The 19986-nt window shown below is 45.3% G+C and overlaps 1 protein-coding gene across 2 annotated transcripts in view; it reads left to right on the top strand.

Moving 5' to 3' along the window:
* The window catches only part of CD38 (CD38 molecule), a 58187-nt gene extending 39533 nt beyond the window's left edge, over window positions 1-18654 (top strand). Inside the window, exons 2-8 of one of the 2 annotated variants that reach the window (XM_045474482.1) lie at window positions 751-880; window positions 3941-4076; window positions 9230-9315; window positions 12872-12945; window positions 14694-14786; window positions 15098-15184; window positions 18326-18654. In XM_045474482.1, the coding sequence (XP_045330438.1) occupies window positions 751-880; window positions 3941-4076; window positions 9230-9315; window positions 12872-12945; window positions 14694-14786; window positions 15098-15184; window positions 18326-18389 (670 nt within the window). In that variant the 3' untranslated portion in view covers window positions 18390-18654. The other variant, XM_045474483.1, reaches the window with a different exon arrangement.
* Window positions 18655-19986: the final 1332 nt, after the last annotated feature.

The following is a 19986-nucleotide window of genomic DNA, read 5'->3' as shown; positions in this document are numbered from 1 at the left end:
CCTCCGCTCTTCCCCACCCACCTGCCTCCTCATGGTTGGGGGCTGTCTGGAGGGGACGAGGAATCTGAATTCTATTTCAGAGACTTCTATCTTTAGGGCCAGCTCAGAATTTTCTAGTGGTGGCTCAAAAAAAAAAAAAAAAAAAAAATCAGATGAGACCACTCTCATGCTTAAAACGATCCAATGGCTTGCCAGTAATTAGAGTAAAATTTGAAATCATTTCTTTGGTCCAAAAGACCTAAGTGATCTACCGCCTGATTATTTTTCTGACCTGATTTCTTACCACTCTTTTCCTTATTCCTTTCCGTGGCAGCTATGCTGTGTGCTTCAGGGCCTTTGTCCTTGTAGTAGCCTCTGTCTGGAATGTTCTCCTTCTCATCATTCAGTCTTAGCTTAAATGATCTCTCAGGGACACCTGTCCTGACCAGCCTCCCTAACCTGGTCATTGTATTCTGCTGTCTCCCCCCGCCCCCTTGATTTTCTGAATACTTGGAATAGTCCGTACTGATTTTGTTAACTTATTTGCTTGTTTGATTACTGCCTGTGTCTCTAACGGGAGAAGCAGCTCTGGGAGAGGCAGGGACGTTGCAGGGTGGGGAGGATAACGGTCATCTCTTAAAAAATGCTGTCTGGATGTGCGTGAAGTTCTAGGCATGCAGCCCGTGCTTCGTAGATGACACGTGCCCAGGTAATTATGTTCAAAACCTAACCTTTCATGTTTTGTTTTGTTTTCCATGTTTTATCTCACAGACATAAAGATTGCCAAAAGATAGGGAAGGCATTCACAAATGCGTTTCTTTCTAAGGATCCTTGCAGCAGCACGGAACAGGACTATCAGCCATTGATGGAACTGACGAATCAAACTGTACCTTGTGACAAGGTAACGGGATAGAGTTATTGATTTTTTTCAAAGTTTATTTATTTATTTATTTATTTATTTATTTATTTACTTATTTAGAGAAACAGCAGGGGAGGGGCAGAGGGGGGGGGCGGACAGAGGATCTGAGGTGGGCTCTGTGCTGACAGCCCCTGATGTGGGGCCCAGACTCATGAACTGTGAGATGATGAGTCAAAGTCAGATGCTTAACTGACTGAGCCCCCCAGTCAGCCAACTGACTGAGGCACCCCGAATTATTGATTTTTAAAACTGAGGATAAAAAAGGGTGCCTGGGTGGCTCAGTCAGTTAAACATCCAACTCTCAATCTCAGCTCAGGTCATGATCTCAGGGTTCATGAGATTGAGCCCCGCATCAGGCTCTGTGCTGTCAGCTTGGGATTCTCTCACTTCCTCTCTCTCTCTGCTCCTTACTTGTGCGTGCACTCTTTCTCTCAAAATAAATAAACACAAAAAAACAAAAAACAAAACAAAACAGAAAACAGGGGGCGCCTGGGTGGCTCAGTGGGTTAAGCGTCCAACTTCGGCTCAGGTCACGATCTCGCGGTTTGTGAGTTCGAGCCCTGCGTCGGGCTCTGTGCTGACAGCTTGCTCAGAGCCTGGAGCCTGCTCCGGATTCTGTCTCCCTTTCTCTCTGCCTCTGCCCTGCTCACATTCTGTCTCTGTCTCTCTCAAAAATAAATAAACGTTAAAAAAAACCCAACAAAACAAAACAGGATAAAAGCCAAAGGAAGAGACTACAGGACCAAATTTTGGCCAGGATGAGGGAGGAGAAAAATCTGGAGGTTAGGGTGTACGCGTGGTTGGCCGAGATGGTGTCTGTGGAGATTTTGTGGCACCTGGATGTCATCTGGATTTGGGACGACTGAGGAAGGAAATTAAGAGAGAAATGGGGACAGGGAAGGAGGAAGGAGACGTGACCAAAAATCAGGCAAAGCAAACCTATGGGAAACCCAACCAACCCAAACAAAAAGGACCCAACTTTATATAACTGCGAAACTCTCCCTTGACCTCTGACGATGATGATGATAATTCATAGCCACCCTGCAGAATAAACAAGTCAAGAGTCAACACCCCCATCTTACTGGTGAGAACACTGAGACTTGGTGAGGTGAGGCGGTCAGTGACTGCTCACGTTTGGTGGCCTTGAAAGTGACCAGTTGAAATGTTGGTAGCCTGGGGTTTGGAGCCAGAGGGGCCTGCGGTTTATACGTAGACTGTACTGGAACAAGTGTGGGATGGCGTGCATCTTTCCTCAAGTCAGCACTTAAGGTGAAAATTCAGTGCACCCCAAATCATCTTTGTGTAGCCTCTGAGCCAGGCACCTATTGTAGCCTCTCATCCCCTCGGTGGAGAGCTAGGGTTATTCCAGAGAGCCGGCCAGGTGCACCGACACGGAGCCCGTACAGAAGAGCTGCTTGGCAAATAACCCCAAGGATCCCTAACTCGGCAACAGACCCGGGACTAAGCACTTTTTATTTGCAATTGTCTCATTTCATCTCACATCTCGGGTTCCTTGCAGTCACTATCGATACCATTTTACAGATGGGGAAAGTGAGGCTTAGTGATGCTCTGGCTGCCCAGGGTCAGACAGCTGTAAGTGGTGACGCTGGTTTCACAGGGCACGTGCCTCTGGGGCCCACGCTTCAAACCACGCCCTCCACGCCCTCCTATCCGGAAGGAGTAGAGGGGCACCTGGGTGGCTCAGTAGGTTGAGCCCCGGACTCTGGATTTTGGCTCAGGTCATGATCCCATGATCCATGAGATCGAGCCTGAGTTGGGTTCTGTGCTGACAGTGTGGAGTCTGCTTGTGATTCTCTCTCTCCCCCACCCCCCGCCCCTCACCCCTTCACAAAATAAAGAGATAAACTTAAAAAAAAAAGAAGGTACCATTTGCAACGATGTGGATGGAACTGGAGGGTGTGATGCTAAGTGAAATTAGTCAGAGAAAGACAAATATCATAGCACTTCACTCATATGAGGACTTTAAGATACGAAACAGATGAACATAAGGGAAGGGAAGCAAAAAGAATAGAGAAACGAGGGAGACAAAAGCATTAAGAGATTCTTTTTTTTTTTTTAATTTTTTTTTTCAACGTTTATTTTATTTTTGGGACAGAGAGAGATAGAGCATGAACGGGGGAGGGGCAGAGAGAGAGGGAGACACAGAATCGGAAACAGGCTCCAGGCTCTGAGCCATCAGCCCAGAGCCTGATGCGGGGCTCGAACTCCCGGACCGCGAGATCGTGACCTGGCTGAAGTCGGACGCTTAACCGACTGCGCCACCCAGGCGCCCCAAGAGATTCTTAAATATGGAGAACAAATAGAGTGTTACTGGAGGGGTTGTGGGAGGGGCGAGGGGCTAAATGTGTTAAGGGCATTAAGGAATCTACTCCTGAAATCATTGTTGCACTGTATGCTAACTAACTCGGATGTAAATTAAAAAAAAAAAATAAGTAAAAATTAAAAAAAAATTAATTTAAAACTAAAAAAAAAAAAAGGAATAGATCCATGGGCTGAAGATTGTTCTGGTATTTGACCTTTACGAGGGACCCTAAAAAAATTTACCGTATTTGTTCTTTCCTTTCTCTCCTTTTTCTTTGTGGGAATAGGAAAGATTTGGGGAAGGAAACAGGGTCCTGGAGCCCTTTAAGAACCCAAGAGCACTTCTCCCAGAAAATAGCACGTAGACACAATTGTTTTGCAGATGACTTTAGGAATTTCCTAATGTCTCCTCCAGATGTGCTCTAGTTCTGTGTTTATTGTAAGATTCTCATCCGTGGCTTTCAGACTTTTTTTCACTGCCACCAAAAATAATATAATAATGTGACCTAGAAAACGCACACACACACACACACACACACACCCTCCATCCGTGGACACAGAACACAGTGATGCACTCAGCAACACTCACTTTTACTCTAGGGGTTTTACTCTGGTCTTTTCTATTTTTCTCTCATTTAAGAAGATGTGGGTTTTGTTTTTGTTTTTGTTTTTTGACTCAGTGAATTGCTCTCCATAACAGGTTGTGTTTTTCTTTCCTAGACCCTCCTTTGGAGCAAAACAAATGAGCTGGTGCACGAATACGCATGGGTCCAGCGGGAGTTGTTCACCCTGGAGAACACACTGCTGGGCTACATGGCGGACGGCCTCAGGTGGTGTGGAGACCCAGGCTCTCCTGGTGAGGGTCTGGGCTGTTTGGCATTGCAGGGAGTGCAGGGCGAAGGAGCCCTGGGCTCTGCCAGGGGCATCGGTGTGGTGGGAGGAGCCACAGGTACCTGCCCTGATGCCATCTACACACTTAGCGATCATTCAGGTTCCTGTAAAATAGCGTTCCTTAGATCAACTCAGCGTTCTAGAAAAAAACTGATTTGCGAGGTTGGGCCCGTCTGTGCTCCCTGATCTGCCCACTCTGAGAGCAGGGGTAGCCTGCTTCTGAACTGGAGGTGTTTGCTCTCTGTGAGGACATTATTCGGGACTAGAGAATGATAGAGCAGGCTGAGGCCTGAGAGGGAGCCAGGCCACAGCCCTTGTTCCACGGAATGGCCACGGCAGCAGGTGGATGGGCTCCTCTGCGTCTCAGGCCAGTGCATGGCTCTGCTGTCATTGTTCAGAGGTCGCCTTATCTTGCCCAGAAAGACCCAGAATGCCTCACTGTGGGGAGGTGCTTTCTACCCAGAAAACTCTATCGAGCCCGTTTTCACTTCTTTGTGTTTTTCTTTCTCTTTTTATTTATACGGTGGATATTTTTACTTTATGTTGTTTTATTCTTTTTTTTTTTAATGTTTATTTATTTTTGGGAGAGAGAGGGCAGGAGAGAGAGAGACAGAGGGTGAGCAGGGGAGGGGCAGAGAGAGAGAGGGAGACACAGGGTCCAAAGCAGGCTCCGGGCTCTGAGCTGACGGCACAGAGCCCGACGTGAACTCACAGACCGGAGCACAAGATCATGACCTGAGCCAAGTTCGACCCTTACCTGACTGAGCCACCCAGATGCCCCATTTATATTATTTTGTTCTTATTTTTATTGCTTTTGACTGTTCTAAAAAAACTTATTATGGTAGCTTCTTCTTCTCAGGTTTACATTGTTTCCAATTATAAAAAGGCTGCATGCTTATCTGCCAAGTACAGAAGTGTTTAAAAAGAGTGAAGGTCACCTTGTACCTTCTCCAGTCCTCCATTTCCATGTTATTTCCTGAAGGGGACTGTCGTCAACAGTTCGGTAAAAATCCTTCCACACGTGGCCCCGTGCTCACATAAACACGTGTTAAAATGTACACATACACCATCTGCAACTTTGCTTTATTCATTTAGAATTAGTAGATAGAAATTACAGCCATATTTTTTCAAAAGCCTTCATGTATCTCCTCTGGGGATGGTACCATAATTTATTTAACCCAATCTCCAGTTGATGGACATTTAGGTTGTTTTTAGATGTTGTTGCTTAGCAACTGTTGCTTCTGTGCACAACAGACACTCACATGCTTACACACACCCACACTGGCACACACCCAGGGCTCACCTACAGCTGCGTGCTTGTGGAAGCACTTTGGAAAGATACGTTTCTACAAATGAGATTTCGGTGCTGAATACACTGTGGTAGAAACAGATACATTTGTCATTCAAAAGGAGGTCACCATTTATACTCTCATCAGAATCTGTGACATTACTTATTCACCCATACCCTTGCCAACACTGGATGTTCGCACTTATGAAAATGCTCTTGCCAATTTGATAAAGAAATAATACCTCGGCTTATTTTGCACTTCTTTGGTTGCGAGGCCAATCGTGTTTATATATTTCATGGTAGATATTTCTATTTCTTTTATAAACTGGCTGTTCATATATCTTGATGATTTTTATTGGATGCCTGTTCATATATCTTGACTATTTTTGTTAGTTCTATATAAATTAATAGTAGTAGCTAGTACTTATTGGGTACTTACAAAATCCCAGCCTCTGTGCTACATGCTGTGTGAGTATCCACTCAGTGAGTCCTTCCTTACAGCCCCAGGAGGTCCCGTGATGATCCTATTTTACAGATGAGAAGCTTGAGGCTGAGGGCTGTTATATGATTTTCCCGTTAGTAAGTGCTCCCTGAGCACTAACTCCCTGAGTTAGTAAGTGGCAGGGCTGGGAGCGAACCCAGGTTTCCTGGCTGGAGCCCCTGTGTCTTAACTGTGTGTCATCTCACCTCTTCTCTGGCGTACTGGTGGAAAGCCCATTTTTGTCAGTTTGTATTTTTCTTTTAATGCTGTTTGTATTCTGTCTTCTGCTGTGCAGAAAGGCAGTGAATCTGCCGACCCTTTCCTATTTGGCTGCTGGGCTTCAAGTCGAGGTTAGATTTTCCTCCGTCTAGATTGGGGACTCTTCATGTGTGTTCGTTCCATTATCATCAACATTTTTGCCCCTGTTGAGAGATGATTCAAATTTAATTGTGAATGATAATTTAGTAATTATTTACATCTGTGCATGGAAATGTTTCCTTTTTTATTTGTGTGATTTTGTTTTTAAAGCATACCCCCCCCCCTTTTATTGCTTATTCTTGAGAGACAGAGAGAGAGAGAGAGAGAGGAAGAGAGTGCGCGTGCACGAGCTCGGCTAGGGGTGGGGCAGAGAGAGAGGGAGACACAGAATCCGAAGCAGGCTCCAGGCTCCGAGCTGGCAGCACAGAGCCTAATGCAGGGCTTCAACTCAGGAACCATGAGATCATGACCTGAGCCAAAGTCAGATGCTTAACCAAGTGAGCCACACAGGCACCCCCACTGTGTGTACTGCCCCTTCTAAAAAGGATACCACTCGGGGCGCCAGGGTGACTCAATCAGTTCAGCATGCTGACTTTGGCTCAGGTCATGATCTCATGGTTCACGAGCCTGAGCCCTGCATTGGGCTCTGTGCTGATTGCTCGGAGCCTGGAGCCTGCTTCGGATTCTGTGTCTCCCTCTCTCTCTGCTTCTGCCCCCCACCCCCACCCCCGTACTCTGTCTCTATCTCAAAAACAAATAAACATTAAAAAAAAAAAAAAAGAGATACCACTCCTATTGGACTAGGACCCACCCACACTAATGACCTCATCTTAACCGATTATATCAGCAAAGACCCTTTTTCCAAACAAGGTCACGTTCCCAGGTACTGAGGGGTTAAGTCTTTAACATATCTTTTGAGGGGACAAAATTTAACTCATCGCGGGAGGAGGTAGAAAGACGGCTGCTTCTCTAGGGTCAGCTGTACACATATCCACAGAGGAAACTGCTGCCCCGTGCCTGACTTTTGGGACAGAAGAAAGTTCCAGGGCCTCTCGTCATGCACCTGCCCTGCCTGCTTGATAATTCAGAACTGAAGTCAGACGGCTGCAGATTCTGCCCTCATTCTCACTCTGCCCTCCTGTCCTGTATCCAGTCACCAACGTGTTTGCCTTTTCTATCGCCGTTTCTGCTGCCTGAGTCCAGCACTTGAACGCACCCTGCTTTCTTGGTGGGACTGTTGTAAGATTCTTACTGCTCACTCCTTACCTCTCTGGGTTGGCCTCCAGATGGCCACCGCAGTGGGATGGTTTCTGTCTTTGACCTGAAACCTCAATTTCACCTCTAGGATAAAGTCTAAGTTCCTTAGCATGGTCTGGGCTCTGTCTTTCTTATGCCTTATCATCCATCACTCCCTCCTCACCCGTCTGTTCTGGTGGTGCTAATCTAAACCTGTTGGGCCTTTGCATGTGTCCTCTCTGCCTAGAGCACCTTTCTGTCTGGTCTGGCCGAAGACTCCTATTCTTCCTGCAAAACCTAGTGCAGCACCAGCCTTCCCAAATGGTGCTGCATACCCCCTCCAACCCAGGTTGATGTTTCTCCCATTGATTTGGTTGTATTAGATCACGTGGTCTCTGAAAGCAGGGCTTCTATCGGATTCGTCTCTTTATCCTCGGGACCTAAGTCTCAATTACTGTGCATGTCGTCAAGTGCAATGGAGAAAACAGAGGAAGTATGTACACATACACACGTACAGACACAAGGGAATATTATTCATTCTCTTTTTTAAAAAAGGAAATCTCATTTGCAACAACACGGAGAAATCTCAGGGCATTGTGCAAAGTGAAATAGGCCAGACACATAACAAGTACTGCATGATATCAGTTATATGTGGAATCAAAAAAAAAAAAAAAAAAAAAAGAAGTCGAACTCCTAGAAACAGAGAGAAAAGTGGTTTCCAGGGGCTGGGAGGAGGTGTGGGATGAGGGAGAGGTCGGTAAGAGGGTACAGACTTCCAGTTATGAGGTGAATAAGGTCTGAGGTTCTAATGTACTAGAGTTGCTAACACTGTATTATCTAATTGAAATTTGCTAAGACAGTAGAAGTTAAGTGTTCTCGAACACACAGCTCACACACACAAAGGTAAACGCGGGAGGTGATGAATGTGTTACATTAACTCCACATGGGGGAATCTTTACACAATGTCTCTATGTATATGTCTCTATGTACGATCCTCACATTGTATACTTTCAATGGCTTATAATTTTAGGGGGCGCCTGGGTGGCTCAGTTGGTCAAGCGTCCCACTTCAGCTTGGCTCATGATCTCACGGTTTGTGAGTCTGAGCCCTGGTCAGGCTCTGTGCTGACAGCTCAGAGCCTAGAGCCTGCTTCGGATTTTGTCTCTGCTCTCTCTCTCTCTCTCTCTCTCTCTCCCCCCCCCCCCCCACTCACGCTCTGTCTCTCTCAAAAATGAATAAACGTTAAAAAATTTATAAATATCTTACAATTTTATGTCTCAATTATCCCTCAAAAATTTTTTTTAAACGCTGGTGCATTAAGGCAGATACGTTTGGGGGAGGTACCACAGAAACAAAGTGCTCGTGTGCTGTATCTCACCAACTCCTGAGCCTGTCTCCATGGGGGAGAGTGAGTGTAGACGGACACGGGGGCTCTCTGAGCCTGCATCAGGAGGGGGAGGAAAGCTGTCAACAAGGGAGCTGGCAAGAGGCAGAGGGATATTTGGCAAGAGTGGCTCCTGTGGGCCCAGTGTGAGCTCTAGTTTGTCCTGGACGAGGGGATAATGCCGAGGGCTTGTCTCTGTCAGATGAACTTCAGCTGCAGTTTCCCAGAATGATGACTCAAACCTTGTCATTGTGTTCCTGTCTGGGATTTGGAGGGTAAGGTAAGGGCTTGGAAGGGATTCAGGGGCATTTAGTCAAAGTGGGGCGAGAGGAGTTCATTGTCCGTCTTCCGTCTTGGCAGCCGTGCCATTGGAAAATGGCTCCACGGTGATCAAACAGCCTGGGAGGAATGGACTTTAATTACACCCTTTCTTTCCTCCTTTAATTATTCTCTATAAACTATGTCTTTTAGAAATGAACTATCAATCTTGTCCAGACCGGAGGACAGACTGTAGCAACAACTCTGTTTCTGTATTCTGGAATACTGTGTCCAAAAGGGTAAGTACCAAAAGGGAAATTTTAGCATTTTGGTGACCAAAGAACTGAAGAGGTCATCAAGTCAGTGGTTGGTATTCATTCTCTTTGGATCACAGACTCATTTAGGAACAAAAGTTTAGGATTCTTCCTTGAGAAAAAATGTACCAAAGCACATATCACAATACTTTCACATATAACTTTAGGGCATTCATAGAGGTCCCATAGGCTCTAGATGACGAGTCCTTGCTCTTTTCCATTTTTGGGCTTTGGCTGCCAGGAACCTCCAGCTTGGTTTAATCCTCTGATCTAGGCATTGGCCAATCTTAGATTCCTGGGAGAGTCTGAATAATCAACATTTACAGACCACTTACTGTGCACCAGATACAGGCATCTTCACGTGGGTTAAAAGCTTTCACCCCCAGAAGAATCCTATGAAGTGGGTGGCATGAGTATCATACTCATTTTCTAGATAATGAAACAGAGGTGCAGGTAAATAAACTGTCTACTAAACGTACGTAGTAAGTGGCAGATCTGGGAGTTTATCCCAAATTGTCTGACTGCAAAGCCAGAATTCAGGCGAGGAAGGACTCATCCCTTCCCCACTGCTATCTATTTCTGACTTCACTGTAAGCTGCCTTGGGACATACTTATTTTTCTTATAAGTTGCTTCTTTGCAAGTGAACTAAGGAAAATGGGAAAGAAAGGAGGAAAGAAAGAACCAAAGGAGAGAAAACGGGAGAAAGTAAGTCTATACTATTTATAATTCTCTGGAACTGAGTGTAGACATCTGAGGAGCTGGGGCAAGTGAAACTCACATTTGTTGAGTGCTTATTTACGCCAAGTCCTGGACCAGGTGCCCTGCCTGTGTCTCCTCATTTGATCCTCACAGTAGGTGCTGTGGGAAGGTGCAAATCCCCATGTTACAGGTGAAGACACTAAGACTCAGAGGTTAGGTGACCCATCCAAGGTCACTTGGGCTAGTAAGTAGTGGAGTCGAAAGCCTCACACCCTTAAGGAGATTCCGGTAAACTCTGGCATGGTGGAGACGAGGGGCTAGTCTGGGATTTGAAGTAAGGAGACCATTTACACTTGGACAGATTCTTTAAACCTTTCTGACCTTCAGATTCCTCACTTGCCAAATGGGGATGAGAATAACACCTGTCCCATGGGGTTGCTGCTATGTCAAAATACCACTATCTTCGCTAACTCAGAATGCATTCCTTTAACAAATATTTGCTGAGTACCTACTAAGTGCTGTATAATTATACACAGGCACTGTAGAGTTTGTTGTTATTGTATGTTCACTTGCTTGCTGTTTCTGAGAAAAGTTCCTATTTATTTTCTCCTTCGCTGATATGTTTCGGGACAGTGCCGTTGTGAACAACTTTTATTTTTTATTATTTTTTTAATTTTAATTTTTTATTTTAGAGGGAGAGTGTGAGTGGGAGAGGGGCCGAGGGAGAGAGAGAATCCTTTTTTTTTTTTTAAGTTTATTTTTGAGAAAGAAAGAGAGAGTCAGAGAGAGAGAGAGAGAGAGAGAAAGGAAGACAAAGATTGCCAAGCAGGCTCTGTGCCTACAATGCAGATCCTGATGCAGGGCTCAAACTCAGAAACCATGAGATGGTGACCTGAGCTCAAATCAAGAACTGACTGCTTAACCGAACAAGGCACCAGGCACCTTGAGAGAGACAGAATCCTAAGCAGGCTCCACACTCAGTGCAGAGCCCAACAGGGGGCTGGATCCATGACCCTGGGATCATGACCTGAGCCGAAATCAAGAGTCAGACGCTCAACCAATTGAGCCACCCAGGCACCCCTGTCACATTTCATATGTGTCAAGCACCTACTTGGAGCTAGGAGCGAGCACAGTGGTGAAGGTGACCAAAGATGCCCTGCCATCCCCTGGGGCCGCAGCTCTCTGTTGGCCAAATGCTCATAGATGTGCATAGACAACCTTGTTTTATCAGACAAGATCCTTTCTTTTTAAAAAATTTTAATGTTTCTTTATTTTTGAGAGACTGAGAGAGACAGAGCACAATCAGGGGAGGGACAGAGAGAGAGGAAGACACAGAATCCGAAGCAGGCTCCAGGCTCCGAGCTGTCAGCACAGAGCCGGATGCGGAGCTTGAACCCACGAACTGCCAGATCATGACCTGAGCTCAAGTCAGATGCTAAACCAACTGAGCCACCCAGGTGCCCCAAGATCGTTTCTTTTTCTGACAAAAGAGAGCTGCTTGGGGTTGGAATCCCCACTCTGCTTCCTTGCTTCCAAGTGATGTGACCTTGGGGCAAATTAACCCAATGCTTATTTCATGGGGACTCGACTTTTTGGCACCCCGGAAGGACTCTGTTGACTTAGCACTTTGATTGGTACTAATGGGCCTCTTTCTACTTTGTCCGAGTAGAAAAACAGAAGCTGCACTGGATTCTAATAATTTGGCTTCAGATTGTTCAGTGGTGTTTTATCACCTGCAGAATAAATGCCAGATTCCTTGGCCAAACATTCATGGTGCCCTGAACTCACTTTTCTACCAAAATTGCACATCCACTGAGGGTTTCACCAAACTACTGTTTTCTCAGACCCCTTGGCCTTTCTGTTTGCAGCTGCCTCAGCCTTTACCAGGTGAGATCCTGTCTGTCCTGCTGGACTTAGCTTTTGTTGGCCTCTGGGATGCTTTTTCTGTTCCTTTCCTAATCTCCATCGCTGAGTATTTGGACTTCCTGCTTCCATTTCCCTCCCTTCCTCCTTCCCTCTTTTCCCTCCACAGATTTTCTCTGGGCGCCCATTCCGTGCCATGCACTAGCTCTAAGACTCCAGGGCTGTGGTGACAGGCAGGACAGCCAAGGTCACAGCTCTCAAAGAGTGCTCATTACTGGCGACCGAACCCGCAATGAGCTCATTGGCACAGTATCATACAGGCGTGGACCTGAGCTGGTCCCAGGGGCGTGGGGGGTGCTTCTGGGAGAGAACACGTAGATTGTTTTGCTTCATTCGTTTTGTTTTTTCAGCACCTGGCAAAGATTCCAGCTGAACGTTTATTGCATGAAGAAATAACTCCCTGCTCAATGATACATTCGTTCATTCATTCTCTCTTTCCCTTTGCACCTGTGCAGGCCTGTGACACCTTCTCTCCTCAGTTTCCCCCTTTTTTTTGTGTCCCCTTTTCCTTTGCCCCTGAATTGTCCACCCTGCTCTCCCTAAGGGAGATGTGCAGCGTCTACAGTGCATGGCACCAAGAAAGCACTTTTGTCTTCCTCCTCCAGCAATATTTCTCTTACTCCCTGGACTTCCAACTTCTGAGCCATCAATTTAACGACACTGTCGACAATGATGTTGACCTTCATTGTTCAAACACAGATGGGAGCATCTGCTTCCAGAATTCTCATCTGAAGCAGAATCCTGCCAATGGCTTGGGATGAAAATTACATCCACCTGGCATTACTGAGCTAGACACACACAGGCTACTCCCTCCTTCACCAGCTAAAGCCGAGAGTCACTTTGGAAGGAGCTACTGGAGTGTGGCAATGAAATTTGCGTGCTGAGGAATGGCCAGCTTCTTGTCTTTTTCCTTTTAAGTTTGCAGAAGATGCCTGTGGTGTGGTCCATGTGTTGCTCAATGGGTCCGTCCGTAACAGCTTTGATGAAAGAAGGTACTCGTTTCTTTGCATCCTATTTGCAAGTGTTAGCACAGCCTCCTGGTAAATATTTCATCCCTAGAAGAATATGCTTTTCATGGTTAAGTCAGTACTGAAGATTTGGGCTGAAAAGGTAAAATGTTTGTTTTCTGCGGAGAGATTTGTCTAAGTCAGGGTTTTTGTCTGGTGTCTCCTTTTCGTAAAATCCTCTAAATGTCCTAATGGCCCTCGCACTGTGTCCAGTCCCTCCTCTTGGCTTTTTGAGGCCTGGTGCAGTGTTCTGAGCTCTCCCATTTCCCACCTTTGTTCATGGGGTTCCCCCATGCCTGGCTCCCCTCCTCGCACCCACCTGTTTAATCCTCTCCATCCACGAAGACCTGCCTGGTTTGACTCCTCTGTCCCCTGTGAAGAGTGGGCATCATAGTTGAGCAGTCAAACCACTACTGGGCTGGGTTCTTGGCCCTTAACTATCTCTACAGGCATTGCCCCTAACTTATGATAGTGTTAAAAGTAGGGGCTTTTAATTTCCGTATTATGATAGTGTTAAAAGTAGGGGCTCTGGTCTTCCTGTGTGACCCCCGGGAGCCCCTGTGGCATGCACCTGCAGCGGTGTTGATGATTTGAAGATGAACTGAGATAATGTATGGAAAGTGCTGAGCTCTGTGTCTCACAACACAGAGATGGCTCAGTGAGTCGCAGCTATTACTCTCTCATTTGATCTGCAGCGCTGAACTGGGCCACACCAATGCCTTCCCTCTCTGACCTCTTTCTATACAGTTTTTACCACATGGTTACTTTCCCAGACTTTGTTCGTCACTCTTCCTCTGGATAAGGCTGGATCGAGAGGAGGGGCGGCTATTGATGTGCTCCTGGCACCCTGGGTACCCCAAATTAATTTTCCTTCTCTCCGGTTTTGATATTGACTTCTGCAAAGATGCATCTGTCTTTTTGTCTTCTTCTTTTTTTTTTTTTTTTTAGAGTTTTTTTTTTTTCGTTTATTCATTTATTTTGAAAGAGGGAGAGCATGCGCACGTGCACGAGCCGGGGAGGGGCAGAGAGAGAGGGAGAGAGAGGGAATCCCAAGGATGCCCAGTACTGTCAATGGAGCCCGACACAGGGCTTGAACTCACGAACCGTGAGATCATGACCTGAGCCGAAATCAAGAGTTGAACACTTAACCGACTGAGCCACCCAGACGCCCCATCGTCTTCCTCTGACCCCAAGCTTGTAGGCTTTTCGGTGAGAGCGTCAACATTCCGGGATTTCGTAATCTGATATTCGGGGTCCAAGTTCTTGCCGCAAGAGTGGCAGCTGTCCGAGACCAGTGGAGAAGAGTTTAGGACTGGGGTCAGAGCAGGGCATCCAGGGCTCTCAGAGGAGTGCATCTCGAGCCTCGCTGAGTGTGGGTCGTCTGGGGACTGTTCGGCTGCAGATTCTGATTCAGCAGGTGCTGGTGGGCTGAGATTCTCTAGGTCTAACTAGGTCCCAGACGATGCTCAGGATGTTGGTGGAAGGCTCCTCTTTGAAGAGCAAGTACTTGAAGAATCATCATCAATGTCCCGATGAAGAATCTTATTTTGAGAATCCTGTTCAGCGAGGGTCACGATGAATGAGAATGGCCGTTTCTAGTGCAAATCATGGGTCAATCCCACAACGCAGGCTCGGTCCAGTGGTTCCCTGCCTGCTGCTTTTTGACGAGGCCTGTGGTTGGCTGAACGATTCCGTTTGGGGTTAACAATGTTCTCTGCCTCTTCTTACCTTAGCACTTTTGCACGTGTGGAAGTCTTTAATTTGCATCCAGAGAAGGTTCATACGCTACAGGCCTGGGTGATGCAGGACATCAGAAATATTTCCAGGTATATGTTACTACGTGGTGCGTATATATTCTCAGGGTTATCTTAGGAATTAGTCCAGGGAAAAAGCCACAGTCGCAAGAATGCATTGAGAACAGGTTGGCTCAGGAAATGATGGGCTCAGCGTTCGGCCCATCCCAACAACCTCTCAGTTTCATCGCCACTCCCCTGCTGGCCTGTGAGCTCTTAAAAGCAACTTCTGCTTTCACTTTTCCCAGGGGCTTGCCCAGGGCTTGCTACCTAGAAGAAACCGAGAGACTCAGGAAATGGTTGCAAGACCTTGTCATTTAACTCTTTTTTTCTTTCTTTCCCAGTGACTCGTGTTCGGATGCCTCCATTAAAAATCTGAAACTGATTCTAAGCAAAAGGAATATTACATTTACCTGCCAGGATAATTACAGGTAATTGACTTCTGGAAAAAAGAAATGGCTGTCTTGCCATCTATAGGCATTTTTTCCCCCTTTCCTCAGCCTCTTCTGAGCCAGGAGGGCAGTGGGAACCCCTCTCGGGCCTTGATGGTGATCTGGGATGATGACCTATGGTGATTGTTTCCTAACCCCTAGCCTACAAGGTGTTTCCAGCCAGTGACTGGCCACCTTTCTCCCATCTTCCTCTCCCTCTCTTCTCTACCTGCCTCCAATCACTGATTTGTCTCTGAAGCTGACCCAGCTTTGGAGAACGTATTTCCTGGCTTCCCACATGAGAGGCCTGACACAGGGGTGCAAACCTGCTGACTTGCAGGGGAACAAAAACACGTTTTATCAAATGCAAAGATTTTGTAAAACCTTTGTGACATGGCAATATTTTGCATGTGAAGTTTCTTTAGTTGGATCTCAGCATAGATGCCTGACTCTTGGTAAGTTGCCACATGGAAGTCTACCAAACTTTATCTTTCATAAATTAGAAAATGCAAAATCTTAATTTTTTTTTTTTACCAGTAATATGTGTTTATTAGGGAAAAGTTTAAAATTACAGATAGGTATATATTTTTAAAGTCATCAGCAACTCTGCTATCTAAACTGGGACCCTCACTCATTTCTAAGCAGGGACTCCTTCCAGAAGCATCTTTGGAGATTTTCCCATAAGTGACGGCTTACAATAAGACTGATGCAGAGAGTAAAAAATTCTCAGAGAACACAGAGGTTGGAACCCGAGAACCCTTTTCCTGTCTCCTTCTGTCACCACCTTCTCCCACCAACCCTAGCAGAAAGGCAGAAGGACAGATTCCAAGAACATTCACTGAGGGCTTTTGTCTCAAAATGACCTGAATTCCCCCTCTGTCAGCTGGCTGCTCTCTGGAAACTGCTCTCTGGGAAGAACACACGCTTTCCACCACAGTCAGATGGGAAAACAATCAGAACAAAGGGACAAGAACAACTGTAAAAGAAACATTGCAGACATCTGACCCGTCTAAGTTACTCAAAGATGTGTTGTGTCAGGAAAATGGGACGCTAAAGACCTAGGAGAAGATTGGGGGATGTACCTGGGTCTCATCCTCAACTATCAACATCCTTCTCCCCTCCCCCCCTCATTTTAATTATTCCCCTTTCTTTCATTAATGGCCATCAGTCAGCCTCATTCATGCCTACTGCAGGCTCCAGCTGAGCTCACTCGTTCTCTACCTGGGAAGATGCAAAAGCCTACCTTCCATCTGGACTTGGCCCACATCAAAGTGGCCAACATCAAAGGAAGTGATTTGTAAGCCAACACCTGTCACGCTGAGCATCAGCTCACGTGACCTTAAACTTGGGGGTCATATTTGAAGTCACTGGTCCTTTTCTCCAACCATGAGGCTGTAATATATTCAGCATGATTCTTTAAATTACCTGCTCCTCGGGGCCCCTTGTATGGTAAGAGTTCTGTGGCTTTTCAAGAAAGCTGCTTGTCCCCGCAGGAGCCTACAGTGAATATCATGCATATCGACATATCCTGAAGTTGAAATCACTCCATCTCAGACATACCTTCCAATTTAGCCAACTTTTGTCCAGCTGTTTTGGTGTGATTGTTTAATAGGCAAACAGAAGTGTGAATACATTTATATAGATCAGACTTCCTGTGGATTCTGCTGTTACCCCTTTATAAATCCCACCTGGGGGCGAATACTCTTAACCTTTGGCTGTATCCCCTTCACGTCCTTTTCCTTTTTTCTGCATGCACACACTCACAGTCCTGATGAAATATGTACAGGATTTCTTCACATTTTCCTCAGGATTCTACAGGATTTCTTCATGTTTTAACCAGTGGAATCAACAGAAGGTTAACAGTACTTTTTTGGATTACTGGAAAAATGTCAGCGTGTTTTTCTGGTTAGTGCCCCCTTGTGGCATATTTTTTAAGAACCTAAAGGGTGCACTACTCCCTGTAAGTTACTTCAAAATATACTCTGTCTCTATCCATCAGCATGTTGTCCAACATACCCAAAGTGTGTCCATTTTATTGGAACACTGGATATGAATATTTTCATATTTATGGAGAGAGACCATCTTAACAGCATAATTGCTACTTCTTTTCCAAAATTGAGTTTCCCCAAATTAAAAACTAGTTAAGGAACGTATTCCTGTTCTCCTCATTTAGTATAAAGCAAAGGTGGCTTCAGAATCTTAGCCACCTTCTCAGGTCTTAGAAGGATTTCTTTTCCATAGCAGTATCTCCTTAAGGAAAAGGACACTTTTTTTTCCCCCCAGAATGTATTCACGTGGAGGATTCCAGGTTACCATATTGGCGAGGATTGGAGCCGCTGTGTCCAGCTGGTGATGATAGTTGGCTAGGGACAAGCCTGAGATGGCCCATCCCAGAAGCCCAGGGGTGCTGGTTGCTGCCTCTAAAGATTTCTCTCTTTCTTGACTCACATTTAACAAAATCAGGTTCAGCTACAATTTAATGAACCACAATCCTCACTATCCACTCTTCTCCATAGACCGGCCACTCCCACTGGACCCTATTGATTTGTTATCTCATTTTCATGAAACTGAGAGACCCTCACTGGCTAGATTCTTATCTAGGATTTGTTCTGTGCAAAGGGTGTGTGGTCTTCCTGCTGATGGCCACCAGCTTTCCTCCAGAGAGTCTTTACCCTCTCTCTATCTCTGACCCTGTGGCTCAATCCTCTCTCAGGAAGCTTCTGGAGAGAAGAAAGCAAATCAACAGAAAATACTGGAGAGCCCTCATCTCAGGCTGCTGCCTCTGTTGTTTCTGGTCATCAGCTGACATTCATAGCACGTACTTGTGACATGTTAGAACCAGACATTTGTTTTCATCTCCACACATTGTCATCAAACATATCTTCTCAGTATTTATTTCTCTGGCTTTACAAGTGACATGAAACCAGATTGGGCCACGCTTTAAGTTGTTCACTCCTGGACGTGACCTTTCTCTGTGTTGTCACCGCAGGAGAGGAAATTGTTTGGATGCCGAGTGGTTCATGTATTCTTTTGTTGCTAATGAAGAGGCTATTTGCACTGGGGAATTGAACCATAGATATATTGTACTGCCTCTTGATCTCCTGTTTTTGTTTTTGTTTTTTTCCCTCTCTCTTGTCATAGGCCTATCAGGTTTCTTCAATGTGTGAAATATCCTGAGCATTCATCTTGCAGATCCAAGATATGAGCCAATCAGCATGGTGGTTTCAGATCTTTGAGTCTTGTGGTCTGCATCAGCATGGGTAACTCAGGAGACACGCTACTGCTGGGAAGCTGAGGACTTGGGGCGGGGGGGGCGGAATCTTCTGTCATGATGCCAACACTAGAGCTGGGAGCCTTTCCCCCAAAGTTTAAAAATAACTTATGTTATTGGAATAGTTTTTATGTTGACTTTCTAATACTCATGAAAAAATTATGGTATGAAATTAAAATGAAAATTTTATGTTAAATTATTTCATTTTAATTTTCATATGTGCTTTTATGTTGTTTATATGTTGGTAGCGGCCTTTTTTTTTTAATGTTTATTTAGTTTTGAGAGAGAGAGAGAGAGGACAGAGCATGAGTGGGGGAGGGACAGAGAGAGAGAGGGAGACACAGAATCCGAAGCGGGCTCCAGGCTCTGAGCTGTCATCACAGAGCCCAACGTGGGGCTTGAACTCACGAACTGTGAGATCATGACCTGAGCCGAAGTTGGCTGCTTAACCGACTGAGCCACCCAGGTGCCCTGGTAATGGCCTTTGTTTTGAAGATGACCACCCTAAAGCTTTCTTATTGATACAGGTAATTAAGGGAAGGTAAATACTGACACTTCTCAGAAATGATACATTTCTGAATGAATGACCTTGTCTCAGGATCTTATTTTGTATCCTTTCTACACATAAAGTATAAATGCCATGGTTATGGGTCATGTTGGGGAAAGAATTCTGTAGGATAGAAGCCACCCATGTGTTTTACCTCCCACTCTTCCAACAGCCTCATGAGGTTGGTATTATCCTCTTCCATTTGGTAGACTGGAAGTGGAAGTTCAGAGAGGTTATATAATATGCCTAAAGTCACACATTTAGTTCAAGGTGGAGGCTGGATTTCAGTTCAGCTCTGTCTGACTCCAAAATATGTGCTTTCTTTCTAGGCCTATAAAGACATGCTTTATGTTCTTCTCTAATAAATGCATGTGAGTTTAAATTGAATATAATAGAATCTGAATTACGGTTTTTATGGATGGCTTCAAAACAAATACATTTTTCTCCTCTTTCTCCTCCTCCTCCTCCTCCTCCTCCTCCTCCTCCTCAGTGTCTTACCTATATAATAGGCAATTAAAACATATATTTGTTTCCAATACTGGCAATTTGTTGTCCCTTTCTTTCCTGATTAGTTGTGCTTGAGGATTTATCACTTATTACTCTTCCAAAGAACTGATCTTTAGCTTTGTTTTCTCTTTCTCTTTAATTGTTTTTCACTCTTTCTCTTTATTATTAGGGATATAAAAGTTCTTTCTAATTTCCTTGGGCTTCTTTATTCAGCTTCTTTCTTTTTAATGTTTACATATTTATTTTTGAAAGAGAGAAAGTGAGAGAGAGAGCAGGGGAGAGGCAGAGAGAGAGAGGGAGTGAGTGAATAACAAGCAGGCTCCATACTGACAGCACAGAGCTTGACGCAAACTCATGAACCATGAGATCATGACCTGAGCCAAAGACGGATGCTTAACCAACTGAGCCACCCAGGCGCCCCACTTTATTCAGCTTCTTAAGATAGAAGCTTAAGACAAATCACTGACTTTCAGCACA

Source organism: Leopardus geoffroyi, chromosome B1, assembly GCF_018350155.1.
Source record: "Leopardus geoffroyi isolate Oge1 chromosome B1, O.geoffroyi_Oge1_pat1.0, whole genome shotgun sequence".
In the NCBI taxonomy this organism is placed as follows: domain Eukaryota; kingdom Metazoa; phylum Chordata; class Mammalia; order Carnivora; family Felidae; genus Leopardus; species Leopardus geoffroyi.
Note: the sequence above shows the minus strand (reverse complement) of the source record. Positions and strands in the feature narration are given on the sequence as shown.